This window comes from Lissotriton helveticus, chromosome 7 (genome assembly GCF_964261635.1).
Source record: "Lissotriton helveticus chromosome 7, aLisHel1.1, whole genome shotgun sequence".
NCBI classification, from domain to species: Eukaryota; Metazoa; Chordata; class Amphibia; order Caudata; family Salamandridae; genus Lissotriton; species Lissotriton helveticus.
In genome coordinates this window covers 1,039,049,165-1,039,073,528 of record NC_136068.1, presented here as the reverse complement: position 1 = coordinate 1,039,073,528, position 24,364 = coordinate 1,039,049,165, and the positions used below count along the sequence as shown (strand labels likewise).

At 45.4% G+C, this 24,364-nt stretch overlaps 1 protein-coding gene across 1 annotated transcript in view; it reads right to left on the bottom strand.

Annotated features, from left to right (window-relative positions):
• MCRIP1 (MAPK regulated corepressor interacting protein 1) overlaps positions 1–24,364 on the bottom strand; it is a 101,892-nt gene that overhangs the window by 17,681 nt on the left and 59,847 nt on the right. The window contains exon 4 of the mRNA XM_078653824.1: positions 22,293–22,394. Coding sequence (XP_078509950.1) covers positions 22,293–22,394 — 102 coding nt within the window. The remainder of the gene's footprint in view (positions 1–22,292; positions 22,395–24,364) is intronic.

Below are 24,364 nucleotides of genomic sequence, written 5' to 3'. Positions count from 1 at the left end.
AAATGTATTACTACCTCTACATACTGTGTACCCAGACTCACTTACCTCTCTTATCATTGTTCCAATACTTGTTCAATATAGTGAAATCCTGGGGTTTAACACTTTATTCTAGGTTGTCCCAAACATTTTCTTTTCATAAACTTTCGCTGCCAAAAAAAGCTGAAATCTTACTTTGAACTACATTGTTCTCAGCAGAAATGCTATTTTTAATTGATTTACCTCCCACTGTGCTCTATTCTTACATATGTTCTTAATATAGCTTCTCACTTAATTGATGGCTCTTGTGGAGTTTCAACTTACTCTGGTTATCCTTCATGATTGGGTTTATCTGAAGATTTGTTATCCCACACTCCGGACACCTACTATTAATTAACCACCCTACCTTGTACATTACCTCAAGAGATATGGTGGGTCAGGGAAATACAAGATAAATTGATCCTTTGTTTTGAAATCTCAAAGTTCTAAAGCTCTAAGTTCTCAAAGCAATTGTTCTGGTTTGTGCAATACCCTACCTCTTGAGATTTATATGATCTCTAATTTTTTATCTAATTTTTTGTCAGCACTTAAAACCCATTTTGGGGTCTCACTTGCGTGAGCATGCACTCTGCGCATGCACTCTTGCTTGTGTGACTCTTGTATTCTATAATGAGCTTAGAACCTACCCATTGCTTACTATTTGTTTGCAGAGTTGTCACTCTACTTTTCTGCCTTCTAATTAGGCAGTGCTTGCCATTCATCACTTCCTTTTCTGTTGGCAGCGCATGGACCAAGCACAGATGAATTACATATATTTAGTCCCCCTCCGCAGCTCTCATTGATTCAGGTACTATATCTTTGTTATAAAAAAAATGCTATGACATGGTCAACGCAGGCCACGTCCTAGCTCTTTTTTTTTAACCTTCCCGAATCCTCCCCATACTGTTTCTTCTCTCCCTACCCACCCCATCTTGTTTCTATCTTCTCCACAGCCCCCCCCCCCATTTCCTACCCCCACTGTTACCCACCCGAGTGCACGACCCATTGGCTGTGCCAATGCTTTTTTTGTTGTTGCATTTTCTCATCTGCTCCCAGAGCAGTGCTTTCCCCCCCCCACGGATGAGGTTAAAGATAGTTTATTAGGAAGCTGCATGGCACTGCTCCTGGGAGCCAGCACAGGTCTGGCAGGATGTCACAGACAGCATCTGGTGAATGCCTCCGCTAACAGCCCGCTGCAACTGCCCCATGTTCTGCCCTCTCTATGCGTGCATCTGCGCGCCTTTGCCACAAGCTCATCGTTCACTGTTCACAATGGATTTTTAGTTTTATCTGTACCATCTGTCGATGCATGATAACAAGTGCACTAGGACTCCCCTTCGCGTACATATATTTGTTTGTTGTAGCTGATGGTTGCTGCTTTTTAAACAGTTCACTTCACTTCCAAGTTGTGAGGTGTGGCCGGGTGGACTCCTTTGTCCATGGTTCAATACCTCAATCGTCGGCAGGGGATGCTCTCATGCCAAACTCGATTTACGCATTGCCGTGTCCACACTGCAAACCATTGTGGGTTGCAATTAGAGGTACTGGCAACGAGTTCTCTTGAGAACCAAAATAGAATAAAGAAGCGCTTCTCACTGCCTATGCAGTCAAAAGCATGAACTAGCTTAGGTTGAAGCCTACAAGGCAGCGCATGTGTTGTATGCTGTGAAAGTACACTTTTTTTGCCAGCTGTGTCCCCCTCTTAGTTCTCTGCTCCCTTCATGATGCTTCGCGCTCCCCTCTGTCATCTGTTTGATTGCATCCCACCGTGCCCCTCAACAGCTGGCTGTTTCCGCTCCCCCTCACCCCTGTGTTGAATCTTTTAATGGATTCTCTCTGCACAGATTTTGGAGTCACCTCAACCTGGTCACAGCCAGCTCTTGCCCTGCCAACAGGCTGGTCCAACCTGCGCCTGCCATGGAGCACATCTAAGAACTGCTGCTCCCCTCTGCCTGTTTTCTCTCAGCTCCAAAACAGTGTGTCTTACGCCATGGGACACAGCTCACATTGCGCTTCTGCTTTAAACACGCCATTCTCGTAATACACACTGTTAGTGGATTGTATTTCAGTTATGCCATGGCCTGCCAATATGGGTCAGTCACTGCCATGGGTGTCTGCTGCTATGCAATGGAAAGCAGGCTGGGAAAACAAAACAAGCATTTACAATGCAATAGGTCTCGCAGCATTAAAGTTTGAGTTATTGGCATTGTGTATGACAATGCGTTGCATAAAATGTTTAGCAAACTTTGAATTGGTGAGCAGTGAGAGTGTGTGCAAGAGTATGCTGTTCTTGAAAGCAGTGTGGTAGAGAGTGCAGGAATTTGGGTGCTTTTTTCCCTTCAGATGCACAGTTAGGAGGGCATACGCTTCATTTCTGCTTTGCATAATGAGCTGGCAATTTTCTAAAAAACTTGGGTATGTAATTAAAGTGAAGAAAAGAATCCAAAAGCTGGGACAGTCCTCTGAAAACCAGGAATGTCCTGGGAAATCTGAGACTGCTGGTCACCCTACTCTCTTGAAGAACAGGGTTCTCCATTCAATTCACTATATACTTTTAACGTATATGTTTGCGCAGGGCTTTAAATGGTCTGGGTCCTCCTGGTGCACAGTGCTGTGATGGGTCCAAATCTAGCTCTCCATTTATGCCCTCCAATGGCTGAAGTATGTTGACCCGCTGACCTATTATCCCAGTAATGCTGTGGTGGACAGCCGCAAAATGTCAATGACAGTTCAACAGAACAATGGATAAAAAGAGCACACCAACATCCCCTGTTTGTACGCACATATGCAGGCTTTATTTTATATAAATTCTAGATGACTTGAGACTTCTAAAGCAATTAAGGCGGCTCTAGGCCATATCTATAAACGGGGAGAATTATAAAGTGTCCAGATGTTTTTTTTTTTTTTAAAGCAGCATTCTAAAAAAAATAAAGAGTTAAACGAAAGGAGAATCACTAACCCTGCAGCTGAATTAGGCACTATTAATTAGCAAAAAAAGTATTTAAATTATAAAGCAATTTCTTCCTTGCTTTCCATAAGAGGGGGATCAGTTTAACCTGTGTTTAACTCTACATAACATCCGAGGGCATGAAAGACTGTATACCACGACTCACAATGTAATGTCTTTTTGGTAACAAACACGGCCATTTGGGGATACTGGCTAAACGTTCGTAATGCCAAAAACCGACACCCCTTCCTATGGACCCAGAACGGTTCATTTACACACCACCAGTTACAAAACACAGCATGCAAAGGGCTGAAAAATTAGTAGGCTAAGTTTGCAGTTTACCCTACCTGCCCAGTCAACTGCAGGGTGAAATACCTGCGAGCTGCAGTTGGTGTTTGGACTTTTCCTCAATTACTCTCAATCCGCGCCCATGACAATCATTATATTGCAATCCTTTATTTGATTTAACCTTGCAACTAAGCATAGGCTCATCATAGCTGACCAACATCTCGGCCACGAACCATGAGAATAAAAAATACAGATATTAATTATCAAAAAGAGGACACTGTTCCTGTAGCGGGGTTCAACAATGTAACCCTCGCATAGGGGTGCAAATAGTCACCCGTGCACAACCGAAAGAGACGTGAAAGGAGAAAAAGACATCCTAGGTTGATGTGACCCATTAGTGAAGTGGAACAAACAATATTGTCCTCTGTTGCCCTCACACACCCCGAAGAGTGTCATGCTTCATCATCGGGCAGTTGCTCCTCGTAGGGCCGGCGCTGCAATCCCCTACGGGTCCCCCGAAGGGTCTCTTTGTCGGAGATCTTTTAAGGACTGCCGGGAGGTGCATGCGGGTATGTGGGGTATGGGTCTAGTGAGGGTTAGGAGAGTGATGTGCGTGCTATGTGGTGGGAGAATCATTGTTAAAAGAAGGGTAAACATGCAGCAGATATATGAATTGTAAACCCTTCGCAGATAAACTGCTAGATAAAATCTTGTCCCTAAGGCACACTATGCCCAGGTGTCATCAGAACATAGGTCAACATGTTTCGCGCCTGTGTCGCCATAAGGGTCGTTGGCGCTTCGTCAGGACCGGGAAAATAATGTATAAGGTGCACGTGATAAAAATTAATAAACCCTCTAAAAACATACAGGGCGAGGCAGCACCCTGTATACCTGTTGTAAGGCTACAGCTGCATGATAGTAGATCGCTCCTGATGGAGTCCTAGGAAACAGAAAAAATTAAATAACAGTTAAGCGCATCAGTAACAACTTGATGCCTTATAAGTGCATCAGTCACAACTTAATGCCTTATCATGTGCCACACATGTGTGCACATTGATTAAAACAAGCAACATTATTTAAAGAACCAGGCACAGGAGACACCAGCATCATCAAAACAAGGGGGCCTGACTGTGCAATATTCAAAGCACGCCAAGTTAATTACTCGTTGTAAAAGCTGTTTGTATCACTCGTGACCTCCCTTCGTCTAAAATACGACAAGTGTCCATAAAGTTTCAACAATTGGAAATACATGTGAATCTTACACCACCCTATATCTGGTAGTTGGCTCTAAAAGATGGTTAGCTCTGAAAGGTGCTTACCTCGCCATGTTATAAAAACACTTCCACCGGCGATAGTAAGGAACGCCCGTACATTACCGGGCTGTTGAAAGAAAGAAAATCGTATAAACAAACACGTCTAGCAACAGGGACCCGGCGCATGCTCAAGTAGACAGTGCGCTCACCATGTCCCTCAACAATGCCACAATGATCTACTTACAATTTCATCCGGGTATTAGCTCCTATCCACCTACCCCCTCCAAGCGTCTGCCAGTGTTTGAACATTACAGGCAAGACGCGAGTGAAATAAAGAGCGTGGTCAGGTATGGGCGGTACCCCTTTCCGGGTTGTCCTCACCAACTCCAAAGTGGTGCGCATGAGCCAAAGACGGGAGTCGCCAGCGCATGCGCATAGGCAGGGAACATACTCCCCAGTGTATACGAATGCGCTTTGTCAGCGAACATGCTCCCCAGTATATGCAGAGCGGCATAGAAGTTGGAAACAAGATCAGGTGGGCAATGTGTGATCGTATCTCAAGATATTTAGAATACCCCATATTTTTTTTGTATGTATAGTCCAAGGGTTCAACTTCATCGCTAAGTATCTCATGTTAGATACCATTTTTCATATGCGCCTATTCCATAGAGTTATATCGGGACAATATCCACGTGATGAGGTAATAGTCATTGTGGTGAGATAATAGTCATTGTTGTTGGTGGCTGTTACTGCTAGATAGGTTACTCAAACCTTGTCTAAAAATACAGGAAATAATGTTCTGATTAAAATGGTAGTTCTCAGTCAAAGATATAATTTCTTTTCAATAACCACAATCACTTTGTCTCATCACCCAGACAGCTACACTTACGCACTAGGCAACCACCGAAAGTCATCTCCGTGGAACAAGCAAGCAGTACCACACCAAAGCAGCTAGCATGATGGCCACCACAAAGATGTGTCGTATAGAAATAACCTGCATCCAGCACTGGCGGCTGCCGGTCTGCCTCAGAGGGCACCCCTCAAACGTCTCGCCCCTCACGTCACCATTGTTTGTGAGCCAGATCTGAAATCTGCGTTCCTCGTGGTCTTACATCAGTAAGAGAGTACTGATTATCTGGGGCAGCGGCCCTCCCTTGGACCCCACCCTCAAAGATGAAAACATAGAAATACCAAAGTCGAAGTGCACCACAGCATATCCATTGTACACGTTCTATTTTTCTGTCACATTTGCACACAGGAAAGGGAAAAAAAAACACAGATGCAGTATTTACAAAATGAGAAAAAGTAAATCACAATGCCTAAAGGTTTGCACAATCATGAAAGATGGGACATAGAAAAGGAATGTACAGCAAAATAAAAAATCTACGCACCCACCGGAAGTCAGGCAATGTCGCCTGTGACGGGGGCCGGGCCGCGTCCGGACCGGAAGAGGAGGCATGCGTATCGAGCCCCGGGCCCGCCAGCAGGAGGTTAGGCGAGTGTTGCGGGGCTCCTTTGACCAAGAGGGAGCCCCGTAAAAGGAGCTGGCAAGAGCTGCAGCGGCGGAGTCCCCCGAGATTGGCCCGGTGAGTTAAAAAGGGCTGGGGGGGTCTTGGTGACCTTGTATGTGTGTCTGTGTGCGAGGGGGGGCAGCACTCGTGTGTCTGTGTGCGTGCGCATGTGTATGTGTTTGGGGGGGCTGTATGTGCGTGCGTGCATGGGCGCTTGTGTGTGTGTCTGAGAGAATGCAGCGAGCGCGTTCGCATGCGCGTGCTCATTTCAAATCGCCTCCAAGGCGATGCGCGCGGCCAGGATTGTCTCCTGGGAAGGAGACACACCAACAATAGGTTCTCGGCAGAGACGCGCTTCCGCGCGTTCAGCCGAGACCTAAAAATCATAGTGGGTGTAAATGGCAGCAGAATGACACAGAAGCAAGAGAGAGAAATACCATTTACTATGCCCAGGCTCACTGCGTTTTAACACTGTTCATTTAACAGCATGTGTATCGCTCTGCACATACCAGAAGAACTATAAGTGCAGCCACATAATTCCCTTGTACCTCAAACTAGTGCCTTCAGTCATGGGAGTAGGTAATAAGAGGCAAGGCCTCAGCTCTAGTCACTCATTTGGAGACCTGAGAGCCTTTGCATAGAAGTATTTTCATATACGTTCATATGCTCACTGTGCTTTTGCCACCATTCCTCAACGGCAGGAGTCTTTCCATTATAAAATGGTTTTACAATTACATATAAACTGATAGGAGGGTCAGAGCACACCACCTCATATCCCTGCACTCAATTTGCCTCAGTGCATGAACGAATTAATCCAGAAACACTTGTCTAGAGATACACAGCACCGGCTGCGCCAAGGGTAAAAAATTAAAGACTACTTCTAAAGGAGGTGTTGTCATGCACTGTATTTACCATGAAGCATTGGGGCAAATTGAGTGCTGGGATGTGAGGCAGTGTGCTCCACCCTCCTCTCGTTTAAAAAGGCTCCCTTGAGCTACTGAGCTGATGAGTTTGTGCTGATGCATCTGTTCCCAGTGAGTGGTACAGAGACCGGAGAAGACTTTGGGCAGCATTTCCAGCACCCCAAAAAAGCCTTGTTGCTCTCTACTGATGCAGGGATGAATCCAGAAACGCGCCTCTAGAGTTACAAAGCACAGGCTATGTTAAATGGTATGTTAAATATTTATCTAAAGTGCAAACAATTACCCGGAGGTGTCTTGGAGCTGCCATGATACAGAGAATGCAAGCCCAACTAATTGTTAAAAAGCCAAGTTTTCAGAATCTTTCTAAAAGAAAGAAGATGAGGCATGGACTTAATGTGCAGGGTGGAGGGTGTTCCAGAGTTTTGAGACCCCTTCCACAAAAAGCCTGTCTGGGTGTCCCATTTTAACCTGTCTTTGAGGAATTTCGGACAAGAGTCATGCCAAGCCCTGCAGACAATGCACAGGGCTTGAAAGCTAATTCTTTGTTTAATCGGAAGCCAGTGAAGCTTCCGTAAGGAAGGTTTAGCTGAATGAAACGTAAGAATTCTCAGCAACAGCCTTGCCGCTGCATTCTGGAGGGACTGTTGCTTGTTCACATAATGCAACTGTATACTGAGATAAACCCTGTTGCAATAATCGAGTTTTAACAACACTAAGGCTGAGACCACTGTTTTTGTAGAGTTGGGGGAATAAAGAGCAGAATCTTCTTCACTATCGTAAGAGTGTAAAAGGAAGCAGAGAAGGTGGCATTGCCTTGGTCTCCAAAAATAGCTTATTATCCATAAGGACACCTAGATATTTGCCTTTCTAGCTGGTGATGGAAGGATTCCTAAGTCTTGTGGCCAGCAAGATGGTGTCCAAAAGGAAGTGTCCTTCCCGAAGAGAAGAACCTCCATCATTCCAGCGTTTAGTTTTAGACAGTTCTTATCCATCCAGTCACTAATTGCTAGCATATAATAGTATAAATTGTGACTGGTATTGCCGGTAGAATCAGAAAAAGAGACTACAATTTGAGTAACATCGGCATACGATGTTAAAGAAAAGTCAAATGATTTGATCAGTCTGCGAGGGCCATGACATAAATGTTAAAAAGTGTAGAGATCAATTAAGACCCATGGGGGACTTCACATGGCAGGACAACAAGTTTAGATTCAAACTCCTTCAGAGACACTATTTCTTCTCTGTCACTGAGGAAGGATCTCAGGAGGGACAATGCAGCTCTCTTAATCCCAATACTATCGAGACGGTCAACCAACAATCCGTGGTTGACCATATCAAAGGCCACTGATAGGTCTAAAAGAATGATTGCAGCGAGCCCACCATTATCTAGGATATACCAGATTTCCTCAGTTGCCATTATCACAGCAGTTTCAGTGCTATGGCAGCTCCTGACCAAATGGAGTATGGTCCAGAAGCTCCTGCTTCTGAATAAAGGTAGTCGATTGCTGGTTCAAGGCTTTTCAATAATTTTTGTGGGGATGGATACCCTAGAAATGGGGCGATAACTATTTGGGTCCCTGTGGTCTAAGTTGAGCTTCTTTAGCAAAGGAAGTATAGGCACTTTTTCCATTGTTAAGGAAACTGCCCAGTTGTAATCATTTTATTGAAAATTACAGTAAGATGCTTGGCAATGACCTCAGGGGCCAATTGCAAGATGGAAGTCGGGCAAGGATCATAGGGAGAACGAGATTTTGTGACTTTAATTGGTTCGAGCACCTGTTCCTTACTAAGGGGAGTAAAGTTGGTAAGAGCGGAGCTCTCCACATTGTGGGGAGCCAACCTTCTTTCCTCTACTGGGAAAGTGGGATTTGAGGAGAACTTATTTAAGATTACCCATGTATTGGCATTCCAAACAGATAAAGCCTTTTTTGCATTATTAGTGGCAACCCTGCCTGATGCACAGAGGTGATCACCGCTGACAGTCTTGTGTAGGCTGGCAGGCTATGTAATCTTCTCTGATGTTGTTACTATACAAGAATAGTAATATTAGTAGCTCAGCATGATTTTTATTAAACACAAGTAGCTCTTATTACAGAAAAGATTGGAGACCTCTGTTCTAGATCTTGAGACCAATCAGGCTGTGGCCGACTTCAATTTTGTGCCAGCCCAATGAGTTTGAGTTGTACAGCAGCAAGTAGGTGCGCGTCCATTTAGGGTAACTTTTATATTAAAGAAAACTGTGTTATGGTCAGACCAACTCAGCAGTAAGATATCTACTATGGTCAGCAAAGGATTGTTTGGAAAATGCCATCTAGCGTATGGAGTATGCAGTGAGTGAGACCCTCCACCAACTGTGTAAGGCCAAGGCCCAACACTGTGTCCATTAGAGCATCCATATCTTTGTCAGTACACGCCTCCTAAAACCGTGAAATTAGATGAGTATAGGCCAGATTCCAGGAGAGACGTGACCTCTTGATTAAAAATATTTCTAGGTCTGGGCTGTACCAACAAAGGTAGAAATTAAAGACTACTACTTAAGTAAGTGTTAGCATGCTCTGCATTTACCATGATCATTGGGGCAAATTGAGTGCTGGGATAGGAGACAGTGTGCTCAGAATGTCCTTATGTTTGAAAAGGCGCCCTTGAGCCATTGAGCTGACTAGCTTGTGTTGATGCACTTACGCAGAGTGAGTGGTACGGAGACCTGAGAAGACTTTGGAGAGCATTTCCAGCACCCAAAAACGACTTGCAGCTCTACACTAATGAAGGAATGAATTCAGAAACACATGCCTGGAGTTACACAGCACAGACTACATCAACAAAGGTGAAACATTAAAGACTACTACTGAAGTAAGTGTTATGCACTGCATCTACCATGATGCATTGGAGCAAACCGAGTACTGGGGTGTGAGGCAGTGTGCTCCCACCCTCCTTACAAATACACTGATAGTCATACCTTTCTCATCAGACATGATTACTCCACAAGAACTCAGATTTCTTGTAAAACGACAGGTTTGTGTGGCATTTAGATGTGCTCTTTGTTTGAGGCAGCTCTTTGTTGCAGGTTTCTTTTATACTCTTCAGAATGTCCCTTTTAGAGTAGTACTACATAATTATCGCACTCTTTCCTCTAGAAATATTATTATCCCTGGATAATGGCCTGTTTAACATTGTCCCAGGAAACCACAGATTACCTCTACAAAAATCTTCCAGAGGCATCAAAAGTTTTTTTGTAACCACATTGCATGTCATTGGGGACGCTAAAAGGCTAAAAACTTTTGGCAAAGCCAATAGTCCCTAGAAGTGAGACCTACTGGCTATATCAATGCTGGTATCAGATTGCAATTCTTTCATGAGCTTGGTAATATTTTCTCTCTTATTCTGAGTTTTTTGTCTTACCTTTTTCAATAATTTTTTGTTATATTTGGAAAGGTATTTGTTCTTTGGCTGCTTATGCAGGCTGTTTTTATGACCGTAGTATATTCTTGGAGTGTCCCATTTGCCATGACAGGAGGATAAGTGTACGTGTGTCTGTGAGAGACTGTAGGCTCACAGTTTGTGACACAAACATACTGGCCACCTGGGATTTGTACTGTTTTTCAGTGTCTATAAAGTGGTCATCATAGCATTTTGAACTGAATAGGTGGCTGCTAAAACTCCCAACATATTCAAGAGAGTGTGCCATCTCATCCATATTAGCTAAGATGTCACCTATGAAATGGAATGATACCGTTTCTTGATTGAAGCACGTCTAAAATGTTATTCGGCTTCCTCTAGCCTTGAAGAATTTATTTTGCCATTTCAGGATCAGTGCGAGAAGATGCTGCATGTTGTGCAGACTTCATCCCTACAAAGATGAAGTTCATGCCTCCAACTAAATTATCAGATGCTACTGATGTAGTGCAAACTTCGACAGAGGCACCACCACTGCTCCGCAATACTGGACAATCAAATAAAAAGCTATAAAAAGGAAATTCTTACTTTTGGCCTGTGTCCTCAGATGGAGGCATAAACGCTACGGTAGCAACCTTGGCTTCTAGCACCTTTAGCGCCTTACTACCTTCCAGATCTCCAAGATATTGCAACTCCAAGAGACCATGTAGAATATCTTAACTTTCACTTGTGCTTCAGTCATAATTCCTTCCAGATCCTCTGCTAGGTGCTCCTGATCTGAGAAAAAGCTCTGCCAAAACATACCGTACAGAGTGGGTAAGCCAAACCATGTAATCGAATCCCCCCTTGCTGAGTTATCAAGCACTGAAAGGCACCTGAAAAGACTTTCATACCAAAATGAATGGTGGTGGCCGCTTAAATGTGTACCTTACCTATTGGGACCACAGTGGATCCTCTGCACACCTAATTTAGTAGATGGACATGCACATTCTGCTTTCTTTTCCATCATGTTCACTTCCAGGCCACGGACCACAATTCATTTCAGCCAATGAAATGATATGTAGCGAGGGGGATCTAATTAAATGTAATGCAGTATTGTTGTTGGATTGAGCTGGGCCAGGGTTCATTGGGTCCACTGAGTAGATGTTGCAATCTCACTACCCGGTAAGCCTTCGTCATCTACTTAGGAATAGATGCCATGTCACATTTAAACACAAAGCTCAAGCAGTTATGCTATGTGAAGGATGTTGCCACTACCAGTTTCTGTGTCACTGGCAGCTGAGGACACAGTGCGAGTGCCATTTGTCCAAAGAAGGCAGTGATCAAACTGGGGAGAATGATCTAACCCATCAACCTTTTTGACCAGCTGCCTTCCTTCTTTCATTCTCATGGATTGCTTTATAAAGATACCGATATGGAGGCTCGCCCCGTCTGTACTGCTTCTCTTGTCACCTGTTAAAGAAGTGACTCATAGAACTGCCTGAAGCTTCAAACGACCATAGACAGTCCTCCTTACCCCCCCCCAGTTACCCCTTGCTGTGAGCACTCTGGGCCTCGACTCCAGAGTCTGGTTTGGGGTGGGTAGCTGGCGGCCTTTGTTTATGCCCGGGACATGCTGGGAGTGGGGAAGGCAGTTTCAGGAGCCGCACACCTGGCGCCCTGTGGAGCTGCTCGGGTGGGAGACAAGTGTCACCTCTGGTCCTTACCCAGCCTCCATTGCCTACACTGGACTGTTGAGAGACTGCACCTCCTCTGTGGAGCAGACTGTCTTGGGCACTCCATGCCTTTACGCTTGGGCTGTAAGGGGGCCACAGAGCCTTTTTCTTCTGAGCCACACATGCCCTGTATTTGAAGGCTGTCAATCCTGAACCCCACATGCGAGTCCCGACTGTCCTGAACAGGAGCGGGGGTAACGTCTTTGAACAGCTTAGATTCTCCGAGCTTGGCACCCTTGCATTATACCACCATGCTGTACCTCAAGTCCACTAAGGACAACACAGTGACCGCCTTCTGGAGCAAGACTGACCCCTGGCAGACTAGGAGGCAACAAATCTCTTTCCTGCCACCATGAATGTGGGTTTGGCTTTTGTGCCTCACAGGTCTATATGGCTCAAATCTCCAGGAGATCAGCTCAGAATTCCACTCACTTAAAGCGGATTTAAAATCCTGCATCAAGGACATCCGGGGTTATCTCTCCGAGACAGTGGTACGTGTAGACAATCTGGAACGAACAATTGAGGCCTGCTCTGAGGATCAGGGGATGCTATAGTGTCGAATCTCGAGGTGCAGCAAATAGAGCTACAAACTCAACGAGAAGATCTAAAAAACACAAGCCTCCGAACCACATAAGCATCAGGGGGGTACCCAGGGGTGCAGAAGGAAGCAGTATCATTGCCTTAACACCCGAACTCCTACAGATGATCTGAAGGGACAAGGAGGCCATCCCCTCAGGCCCTAGATGGGGCTCACAGCGTGGCGTCTGCTCCTGGGAGGCCTGCCTCAGTCCCTGACATCCTGAAGCACGTCCACTTATTTAAGGACAAAGGAGCCGTCATGCGGACCTCAAGAAGCAAGGCCGACCTGGTGCTTTGTGGACACATTGTTCAGCTCTACCAAGATCTTTCTTCTGTCACGCAGCATCAATGGTGCGACTTCAAGACGATTACTGACAAACTGAAAGAGATGGACATTCAATATCAGAGGAGAATCCCCTTTGCTCTCGTGTTCATGCGGGAAGGTAAACAAAGAGCCCTGAGATCCTTGGCGGAGGCGAAACACTAGCTGAGACTTTCCGCTGAGATCCAAGATAAAAACCCGTCCCACATTTCTACCAGATACGGCCTGCACCCAGTCTGGACCACGGTGCGGACCCATGGCCCGGACAAGCGACTAAAAAAGGAAGCAGCCCAGAAGACTAAATGCAACATCATTCACCATCTCCAGAATATGAAGAAGGATCCCTCCCCGGCACCAATCACATCTGACTCACTGTAGTGCGGCCACTATAAGGGGTCAGCATGTGGGCCCCCTCCCCGGCTGGGACCAGTCTTGTGTCTGGGCATACACATCGCTAAGTGGGACGGGTATGCCCAGATGTGGGTCCTGTGCTGACCATGTCACTGGAGTCACGCTATGGTGGCTGATAAGGGGTGATACTCCGAAACTGTGCCTAGGATGCTTGTTTCCGGTCCAGGGAGGACCTGCCGGGCAGTTCGGGTAGGACTTTACCATGGGGAGCAGGGTCAAGACTGTTTGGAGATGGCTGAGTCCAAATTGTAATAGCATGGTGAGCAAAAAAACTAAGGATTTAGGTCCATATCTCTGTACTGGGGTGAGTGTTTGACATTGTTCAGCATTCCGTCCGTCATTTGTTCTTTTTGCATTTCTATAACACTAAGCACCCCTGTTATGACATCATAGCACGTTCTCCACATGAGTGCTCTTTGGTGTAGATCTGGGTAGGTTATCAAACAAACAGGAGGAACCATTGTATGATTGTGTATGTTGTTTTGTTGATGTTTGGGTGTGTGTGGTTAGCAGAGAGTTTGTTTTTAACTTTCGAAGTGGTTTTGTAAGTTAGTGTGAAAGTTATGAGTTTGCCTAAAAGATCTTTGTTGTGTTTTATATGTATGGGTAAAAAATTACAATAAAAAAATTACAATTACAATAGTAGGTGGATCCGAAAAGAGGTTATTATTTACCCTCCTAAATAAGTTCATCGTCACCAGGGGCACCCATAACCTGGTTGCACACGCCGCTATGGCTTTGCGATTAATTTAGTGTGTAACCTCTCTTGCCTGACTTCACAAATGAACTTCATAGTCTCGTGGTCTGCTCAGCAATCTGTAGCTCTACTTCCAACTTAACAGCAGGTTGAACAATTGATGGGTGCAGGAAATGCAGTGCGGCAGTAGCACAAATTGACTGGTAGACCATGTTTTCATTAAAAGAGATGTATACTAACGTACATCTACAGAAAGGGAAGCGGAATGTGAAATCAGAGTACAGTGAGGAGGATCAGAAGCTGTTCCTTTGAGACCAGCTGGGCTGCCAGCTGAGCTATGATCACAAGTTCGCTCAAGCTGATTCTAGGCTCATCAAAGCATTTTCGTGTCTCGGCTGTGAAGACAGGTTTGCACTACTTTCCAGGGAATCAATTAGACATTCCTGGTACCTTTGAATTGTGCAGCAATTTTTCCATTCATCATAATTAAGCGGGAGAGCAGCACAATAGGCTTCCTTCCATCCCACAAACCAGTTTGATAACAGGAGGAAAGCTAAATGTCGTGCATAGGGAAATACCTTCTCTCTAGAGTTTTTATTGGTGTTGCACGAAAAGCAATAGCCCACAGGCTGGGCACAATGTCAGCACTGGTCCTTGTTGGCAAAGAATAGCAACACAGGTTCTGAACAATCTAAGCGAAGGATGTGAGAAGCAAATCGAAAATGAACGAGTTCAATGTAGCTACAATTGGGCTGTACAACTAACCTACAGGAGCATGTAACGTTAAGTTCAAGGTCACTGGCAAGGAGCTAAACTAAGGGCTTTGGCTCCAGAGAATCCCTTCCTCGACATCTTCTGATCTGACAGGAATTGTAGGGTTTGTCGTTTTAGTTCACAGCAGGCACAGGGTGGCATAAACTCTTTTCAGGTTTAACTCAATCTCTGGACCGTGAAAAAACAACAGTTCTGGTACTGGAGATGGGGCACCTGGGTCTCGCCAGTAGGGAGAAGAGCACATCCTGGTTCCTGCAACCCGGTCCCGCTCTTCCTGTTCGTTCTACCGTGCTTCCCTCGCGCCTCTGTGCCAGATCTGTTTGCGTAGCTTCCTAATGCGAGGAAACGGAGTGCACCCTCTCGCTCACCATCGTTGCACTGCATGCCAGGACGTTCATACGACAGGAAGCTTCAAAGTCGGAAATATGAATTCACAACCAGCTTCCTAGCTCGGGCTGATTTCCTTAAATTAAAGGCATGCTAGTTGGAGGGATAAAAAGTCCAGACACATTGTAGCATCTGTATCGAGCCCTGCAACCTTTGGCTTTGCCCAAAGGGTCCCTTGCAGTTTTGCTTGTTAGCACAATGTGGGGGGCTGAGGGCCCTAATCCTTCCGGCCCTTTAACTGCAGAGCTGGGGCGCCTCTCGAGCACTCTTTGGTGTTCCCTTGGATGGGAAACCCTTCATAGGTCTCCCCAAACTGTAATATCAAGGAGGGAGTCCCCAGGGCCCTAGACCTGGCTGGTGGCAGTATGTCAACAGTTTATGGGATGCACAGGTGCGCCCAGGCGAGCTCCCTAACTGCTCCACATGCAGAGACCCAGGGGTAGCAAGGCGCAAGCCGGTGTTCCCCTGGGTGTCTTAGCGCAATGGAGCGTGGCACTGCTGCAGATAGGTTCAGGTAAGTAAGGGGCGGGACTTAGCATTGGGTTATATAAGGCAGGTTTGGGCTGGAAAATGTATTGACTGAGGCAGTGCCCAGAGGGTTAGGTCGAAAAATTGTAAACCCCCTTTACTGATTTCATTTGAGGCATTTTTGAATTATTGCCTTATTTATATCTTGTTATGTTATGAGATGTTACTGAACTGGCCAAATTGCATAAGCCTAATTAATCTGATTTTGTTAAAAGGAAAATGTTATTACTGCCACTGTAAGACAGACATAGTCTTTAACCCCTTGAATGCTCTTGACGAGCTGAGCTCGTCATGAGGCACAGTGGAGCTGTGCTCGTGACGAGCTGAGCTTGTCATAACTGCCGCGGCACTCCCACGCGCGGCTGATTCCCCGCCTGTGCGGGGGTTATATGGGAGTGGGCGGAGTTGTGACCAGTTCAGCTCGTCATGAGCACAGCTCCACTGTGCAGCATGACGAGCTGGGCTCGTCACGAGCACCACGGCGCTGTGCGTAGCCCCTCCCTCCCTGCACCGCGGGGGAACTAGCCCTGCATGGAAGGGCTTATCCATCCCTCGGGGGAGGACAGAACAGAACACAGGGGAGGTGAAGAGTAAATGATGGAGTGTGGAACAACACAGGACCAGATCACTTGAGGATGCTTGATGGGGGGAGATCTTGAGCCTGGGGTATGCAGGGAAAAGGTGGAGAAGAAAAGAATAATGGGGAAAGCTGGAAGACCATGGGGTTTATTGAAGCAATGTTGAGCTTTTCGGGATTTTTTAAGGGTGGAGGGAATGGTTAGGATCGTCTCTCATGTATTAGTGAGGTTGAGCTATTCACTTTATTTGTATCAATGACGTTTATGCTATATACCTGTCTTAATAAAGTGGCCCTTTTTGCTATATCAAAGAGTACAGTGGTACGTGCCTTATTGTCCGATATGCAGTTGCAGTCTGACTGCAGGAGGGGTACAGGGCACTGTTCACCCACTCAGAATAGGAGTAAACAGCTGCAGTCTCACTGTGGGGAGAAGGCATGGCAAACAACTGCAGTCACATTGGGGAAGCCCTGCATACCCAGATTCCAGATCTCACCTGGGAGGAAGCACTATGTAGCACAACCAGGTCCTCATTCTCACAATTAAAAGGGTACACTGTATCTCTTCAACAGATGCCCAGTGTTTAATATTCAATCCGCACCAGATACCCAATTGCACTACAGGAATGCGCACTGCATTGCATGCCCCATTGCAGTAAACGCTGCATGGTGGATTCAAGGTGCTGACTACTGAGCAACAGTTTTAGAGCGAGGAGTGTGTGCTGCAGTGCGCACTCAGATGCAATATTACCATGGGGAGAGGGGAAGGATACACTGCATTGCCTGCCCAGCTGCAGTTTCACAATGTGAGGAACACACTAAAAAAATGAGATGATGCACTGCTGCATTGTTGGCTCACCTTCACCCTTACTGCTTACAAAAGGAGCTACAGCTGCTCGCAATAGAAGGACATGCAGTGTGTCTCAAAGTGAAGTGAAAGGGCACAAAGCGACGATCCCCCAACTGCCCAAACGTCATGGCAGATAACCCAACTGATCCCCTCCGTATCTCAGGCAGCATGCCATCCCATGTCAGACAGTCCAACTGATCCCCGAAGTATCTCAGGTGGCATGCCGTCTCATGCCAGACAGCTCAACTGATCGCCTAAGTATCTCAGGCAGCATGCCATCCCATGTCAGACAGTCCAACTGATCCCCGAAGTATCTCAGGTGGCATGCCGTCTCATGCCAGACAGACCAACTGATCGCCTAAGTATCTCAGGCAGAATGCCATCCCATGTCAGACAGTCCAACTGATCCCCGAAGTATCTCAGGTGGCATGCCGTCTCATGCTAGACAGCTCAACTGATCGCCTAAGTATCTCAGGCAGCATGTCATCTCATGTCAGACAGCCCAACTAATCGCCTAAGTATCTCAGCGTGTCATCTCTCTCCTGTTACAGCCCATCTAAATTGCTTGCACTTTTCTCTCCAAGCTACAAGTTGTCTGATGCAAGTAGCCCACCTTTAAATAATAAACTCTTTACCATCGGATTTCCGTTACAAAGTGTATTCCCATTGGTCCCTGTATTCTGCTCAACTCAACAACTGTGCCAAAATTAAAGTTATGTTGTGTAATGTGCGCTCCACCATAAATAGCTGCCAGAAAATCGTGGAATTGAGCAAAGCAAATGACCGTGACTAATGCTGTTTCACTGGAACAGGACTACGTCACTAATTGTTTTCTTTATGAACTTGCTCCGCATAACTATTCAATTTTGAAGCATTACTGTTATGACAAAAGACAACTTGGTCAATAAATCTACACCCTTCCATAAATGGGTTAAAGGACAAGTCCTCACCTGTGAATGTAAACTCAGTACTTATCTGTTCAGTCTTTCTCTTGACAACTGCTCTCCTGAAGCCACTGTAGAAATCCCTCCACCGTCTTAGATGTTATTGAGAACTCTGTTTTGAACAGTAACCACACCTTGATTCTGGGTGACTTTAATTACTGGTTGGAGCAACCGCAGGCCATAACTGTCATCTTCCTGAAAGATTTAGAAGCCTACATTTTTTTATCGGTAAACACCATGCCTAGACCCAAAAAAGGTCATATTCTTGACGCTATTTTCACCACCACTGACAAATATGGCAAGTTCAGCCGATGCTTGCTCAGATCATTGGAGTGTTCCTTTGTGGCTTTTAGCCCTCAAACAGTGATCGACCTCACAGTCGCATGGCTAAACAGGAATACTGATCGATGAGCGCCCCCACGCCACACCTCCATTGTGTCCAAGGAGTTGTTCAGAGTCACTGAATGCCTATCCGCCCCGTTGGCCAGACAAAATCAGAAAACATCCTCAGTGAAACTCTGATGAACTCTCTCCTCACTCCTAGACAAGAGCGACAACTTCAAACCACTTTCTCCAGCTCCGGCTTCAGGCCAGGGCACAGCTAGTTATAAGATCAGTTGTAAATGTCCTTCAATGGTTGGTCGATGATCGAGGTACCAGCATTTTGATCCTGTTGGACCCATCTGCGCACTTTGATACCTTTGACCATTCCATAATTCTCACTAGGATTAGAGACTTAAGCTATGACCACGTATCTGTCAAGTGGATCAGGTAACTTCTCACTAATAAGACCCACAGCATTCTTCTCCCTCTAAGTCTGATACCAAATCCAATGCCTTCATTCAACAGACACAGTTGAGATTCCAACATTGTACCATAAGGACCACCGTTCAACTTGACCCATCTGAGCCCAGAACCCCCTCTCTAGTGCTCTAACTGCAGCATGTACAGGATAGCTGAAAAAGTCTTAAAATGGAGTTCTAAAGAAAAAACACTCCTTACCATAACAAGCATTGGCAAAGCCAAAAGGTCTCACTTACTGAAGAGCTATTGCTTTGTCAATGTTGCTATGTTGTACAGAAGCACGACCCTGCAGAATAGCTGTATGTAAAAAAAAGCAACACAACACATACTACGTGGCTTATATTCAATAGGCAAGCTCTGTTTTTGCTGTGCGAATGCTGAAAGCAACAACAAAAAATGAAAGTTAGGGAAAAAGTGTAAAATGAAAGTTAGGAAAAAAGTGTTATGATGCGGCTAGTGCTGTCCCGTTACAGTGGGTTGTTTTTGTTATGGCAGGTAAGGGTAGGAGGGGACAAGCAAACAGTGGACAGTGGGAGGAAGGCTGGAGGTGGCAAGCAATAAGATGGACAACAGGAGCAGGCAAGCCACACAACAGACAGCAGGAGGAGGAAAGCAACACGACACACAGTGGGAGGAAGTCAAGAAGAGGCAAGTAACATGACAGGCAAGGGGAGGTAGCGGGAGAAGGCAGGAAACACAGCGGGGAAAGGGCAAGCAACACTACGGACAGAGGGAAAACAGCGGAAGGAGGCAAGCAACACGACAGACAGTGGGAGAGGAAAAGCAATATGATGAAGACAGCGGGAGGAAGCCTAAGGAGGCAACTAACACGACAGACAGCGGGAGCAGGTAAGGAGGAAGCAAGCAACATGACGGACAGCTGGTAGTCAGGAGAAGAGGGAAAACAACATGACGGACAGCCAGAGGGGGCAAGCAACACAACCGACAATGGGAGGTGGGACAGAGGGAGCAAGCAATGTGACAAACAGCAGGGGGTGCCTGGATGGGACAAGCACCACGACGGACAGTGGGAAGAGGCCACCAACACAACAAACAGCAGAAAGAGGCGAGCAACACAACAGGGAGTGGGAAGAGGCAAGCAACTTGTCTGACAGTGGGAAGAGGCAAACAACATGACAGACAGCGGTAGGAGGGCGCAAACAACATGATGGACAGGGGGAGGATGCAAGCTACACGACGAACAATGCAAATATATGCATTCTTATGTGGTGCTTTCACAACCAGAAAAGTATCTCCAAAAGCACCAGCAGTGGAAGGAGTCTGGACAAGGAAGCAGTACTTAGGCCAGATAATGGGCATCCCCACTCCATCAAAGTAGTACGCAGCCACGGCATTTAACTAGATTTGGATCTCTCTTTAAAACATCAGACCTCCAAGGCTGTCAGTGCAAGTTCCTGGCATTATTTTCTGGATCACATTTCACCTGTTTACAAATACCTTCACTTGCTCCCCATTAGGAAAAGGGTCTTATTTAAAAGTCTTAAACATGCTCATTGTGAATTGGAGAGCATTGCTATGAACACCCCAATCTCCAAATTCCATCTTCCCCATCTATTGTGCTATGTGTACTTGTGGCCAGTTTTTCCTGGACATCCCCAAAACCCAAACTGTAATGTTTGGTGACACAGCCTTTTCAGTGGTAGCTGCCGGGGAATGGTACAAACGTGCACTTTATCTTTGTTTCATTTCATCTCACTACATATTTTTTGTATGTCTCTAAAGACTTTTTTATTTAATCAGTGCCATTTAAACATTTATAGTTGTTTGTTTCTTGTCATGTTTTCTACAGCGCCTACAAACTCTGCTGAGCATGTGCTTTATAAATACGAAATAACATAACAAGAATGCAATGTCTTGTTTACCCAACTGTATGGGCTATTTCACAAAGTGTACCCCTAAATACATTTAAGGCTCGGGCATGGAGGACAGCACGTCTAACTACACAAACAAGAAAAAGCTAGCCTATTTAATTTACAAAGAATACATCTTCAATCATTACTAACCCATCATTACTTCACAAATTCTTTTTCTTTTATTAACTGTGATTGTTCATGAAAAAATCATATTAATAACATAAGAAACTGCATTGATCTGTAAATCCAATATAGTTACTTCTTCCAAAACTACATTGAAAACACAATATTTCATCATATCAATTTCAGCAAATTCATAGATAAATGTATTAAAACAAAACAAACCCAAAACCCTTCTCACATTCATACCAGGCATACACCATCACACATTCTCAAGGCGCTCCTCCCTCACCCCCGGGTGTCTTCTTAATAACACAAAGAGGAGACCCCTCTTCAGTATTCCATCGCAGTGTCTTACCCAGGTCCCTCAACAAATGATCGACGCACTTTTTTCGGTGGCCAGAATTACTCGAAATCACCTTCTTCAGGACCCCTCCTTCAATGTCCTTTTTCATATAAAAATATATATGGGGTTTGTTTGATTTTCAAGCAATGTAATTCTTGAACCGGACATACATCATTAACTATTTGTTATCTCCAAACGTTATACAAGGTATTCACACCCGTCCTACCCGCAGAGGATTCCCTTCTGTTTTAAATAATTTTTCTTTGAGTTTGATGAAACTGATATGATAAAATATTGTGTTTTTGAAAATTAAATAGGCTAGTGGGTTCTTGATTGTTTACCCAGCTGCATGGTGTCACTGCAGGCAGAAAGCACCAGTTACAGCTTATACAACTGTAGAATGCACTAAGATGCACAATACCTCACACAGTCACAGAGTGGAATGATGCAAAGAACTCTTAACCCAGCCATAGTCGTACTGTGTAGAGAAGGCACTGCATTGTGTACTCATCTGCAGTCTCTTTGTTTGAATAATGAACTGCACGGCCCAATGTCAGAGTTTGTATCAGAGGAAGCATTGCACTGGGTACCCAAGATACCAGTCTCCCTGTACAGAAAGCACGCAGGCATTTGTCGCTGAGAGGGTGATACACTGTATTGCTTACCCAACTGCCGAATCATACAGTGGGACCACGCACAACATAGTGTACCAAGCTGCCCAATCTAACCCTGGAAAGAGGTACAGACCTGCTTAGTCAGCTGTGGTATTATTTCAGGAAAGAATGACTGCATTTTAAGATGGCGTCCGAGTGAAGAAAGGATACACAGCACTCCTTATCCAGACACAGCTGCACTACATGCACTGCGTATCCAGCAAACCTCTCTCTCCCTGTGAGGGAGCGGAGTACAGAGCTACAGTTTTACCGCAAAAGAAATGGACTGAACTGTGTACCCAACTACCAGTTCTCTGTATGTACAGCATGCAGTGCTCTGGGCTATCAGCCTCCCCGCCCCATGGTTGATGGTTCACTTACACTTCAGATTGAGGCTTGGGTTCTTCTCCACATACTCTTCGACTAGGCCCCTCTCGCTACCTGAAAGTTGGCTACGGAGGTCTCTCTCCACACACTGCCAAGCTGAGGAAGAAAGTAAGAAACACAAATTCAGATGAAATGCACTCTTTAAACACGCGCTAATTAGAAAAGTGGGGAAACATGCACCACTCAAAACGCAAGTGCAATTCTTTGGGGCCACGGATCTAATTTAATTAAAATGGTTTCATGAGAGGATATACACATAAGGTAGTAGAAACAGCCAAATCAAAAGTGAGCAAAATTGACAGGATTAGCCTTTTGAAATCAAAGAGACAGGGAGGAAAGAACCAGGCAGTACGACTGATCTCAACCTATAATTCTAACTCTACAGCAGTCAGAACCATTGAAACATTGGCACTTAGTGAGATTGGACCCTACTATAGGGAAGTTGGTCAGCACGAACCTACAATTAACATACCGTTGATGCAACTTACTTAGAGACATACAGGTACATACTTTTGATGAGCCAGGGCAGCTCATGGTTAAAAGAACTTCCGGACCTTTACAAAGTGTGGAAAGTGCAAAGGGTGCTTACACAGTACCAATGTTAAAATGTTTCAACTACCTAGTGGCAAGAAAATTAAGATCAAACAGTTTATCAACTGCAACAGCGATTTTGTAGTGTATGTGTTGACATGTGTATGTGGTCTGTGGTATGTGGGCAGCACAATCTCTCCTGTCAAGAAAAGAATTCTGGAGCATCTTAGGGCTATCAGGAACAATGATGTGACATATCCTATGGCCAGACATTGTATTGACAAACTGTGTGAGCTGAAAGAAAATAGGACCTTGGTGATTTCATATGGGGCATTCTGGCAGGTGCAGTCTTCTGTTCCTTCTGTCTTGGCAGACGGGCTGCCAGGCTGTGCATCTCCGATGCAATTAGTACCGCATTAACTGATTAGCCGAACGCCCTAGGAGGCAGGACAGGGCAGGGAGTGTCAGTTCACGCATTAGTAAGGCAGGGGTCAGACACACTCCTTGACTCGCCCTCTCCAGACAGTCACCGAGACCTCTTGACAGCGCGGGTAGATCCGCTCCTCCAGGTTCCCTCCACTCTCCTCCACCTGCTTCAACTCAAGGCTCGAGTTAGTTGCGGAGAGAAATACACTTCCCATCGGAGATATGTCTTCGAGAACATGGGGCTTATTCGGGTTTTTTCAGAGCAGAATTTATCGCCGTCATCTCCGAACACCTAAATCCTTTTTCATATGGGTATAAAAGCCGAAAATGATATTCCCCACTTAAGGTCTTGAGTGTAACAAAGCCTATTACCGTAGATATAAGACGCAGGTGTTTGTCCTCAAAGTAAGAGAATATGTATCTGCATGTTGCTTGTTCGTGCATATGTGCTTTTCTTTTTGACAAGCAGCATGCATGGATGGATTTGATCCCCGATTCCTAAAAAGTGATAGTAAAAATCTGTTGTTGAGTTGAGGTACTCAGCATTGTTATCTCAAAGCCTGTTACGAAGTTCTGTAGTTATGCTAAATAAGCAGCTACCTACGTCATTATCATATTAAATCTTTTTACTGATGTCATAACTACACTTTTTTCACAACCGCTTAGTAACCTTGGGGGGCGTTAGGAGAACGCCCCCAAACCCCTCCTTATGAAGGTCTAGCTTGCTCTGTTTGCTGGCTCACCACACTCGCTTGCCACCAAGCACTAATCATAAACATTTACGCCCCATCACTTTCAAATGTCACCAGCCGCCACTGTTCCCGGGACCTCCGAATGGCCGCTGAAGAGGACACTGCAATAGAACTAGCATTTGCAGGTGAGACTGCAGGCACGTCCGATGAACATATCCGATCCTGCTAACAGGACTTGCTCGGCGGGTGAGCACAGGTCTCTGGCAATAGTGCGTCCCACAAGTTCACCCAACAGAAAAGTGGATGGCAAAGAGAGACCCTCCTTCCTGGTCACTAACAGGAAATGTATCAATTCTTTGTGACTGTTCATGCTGTTGCAAAACACTGAAAAGTTTTTCAGGGACTGCCCCTGGTCAG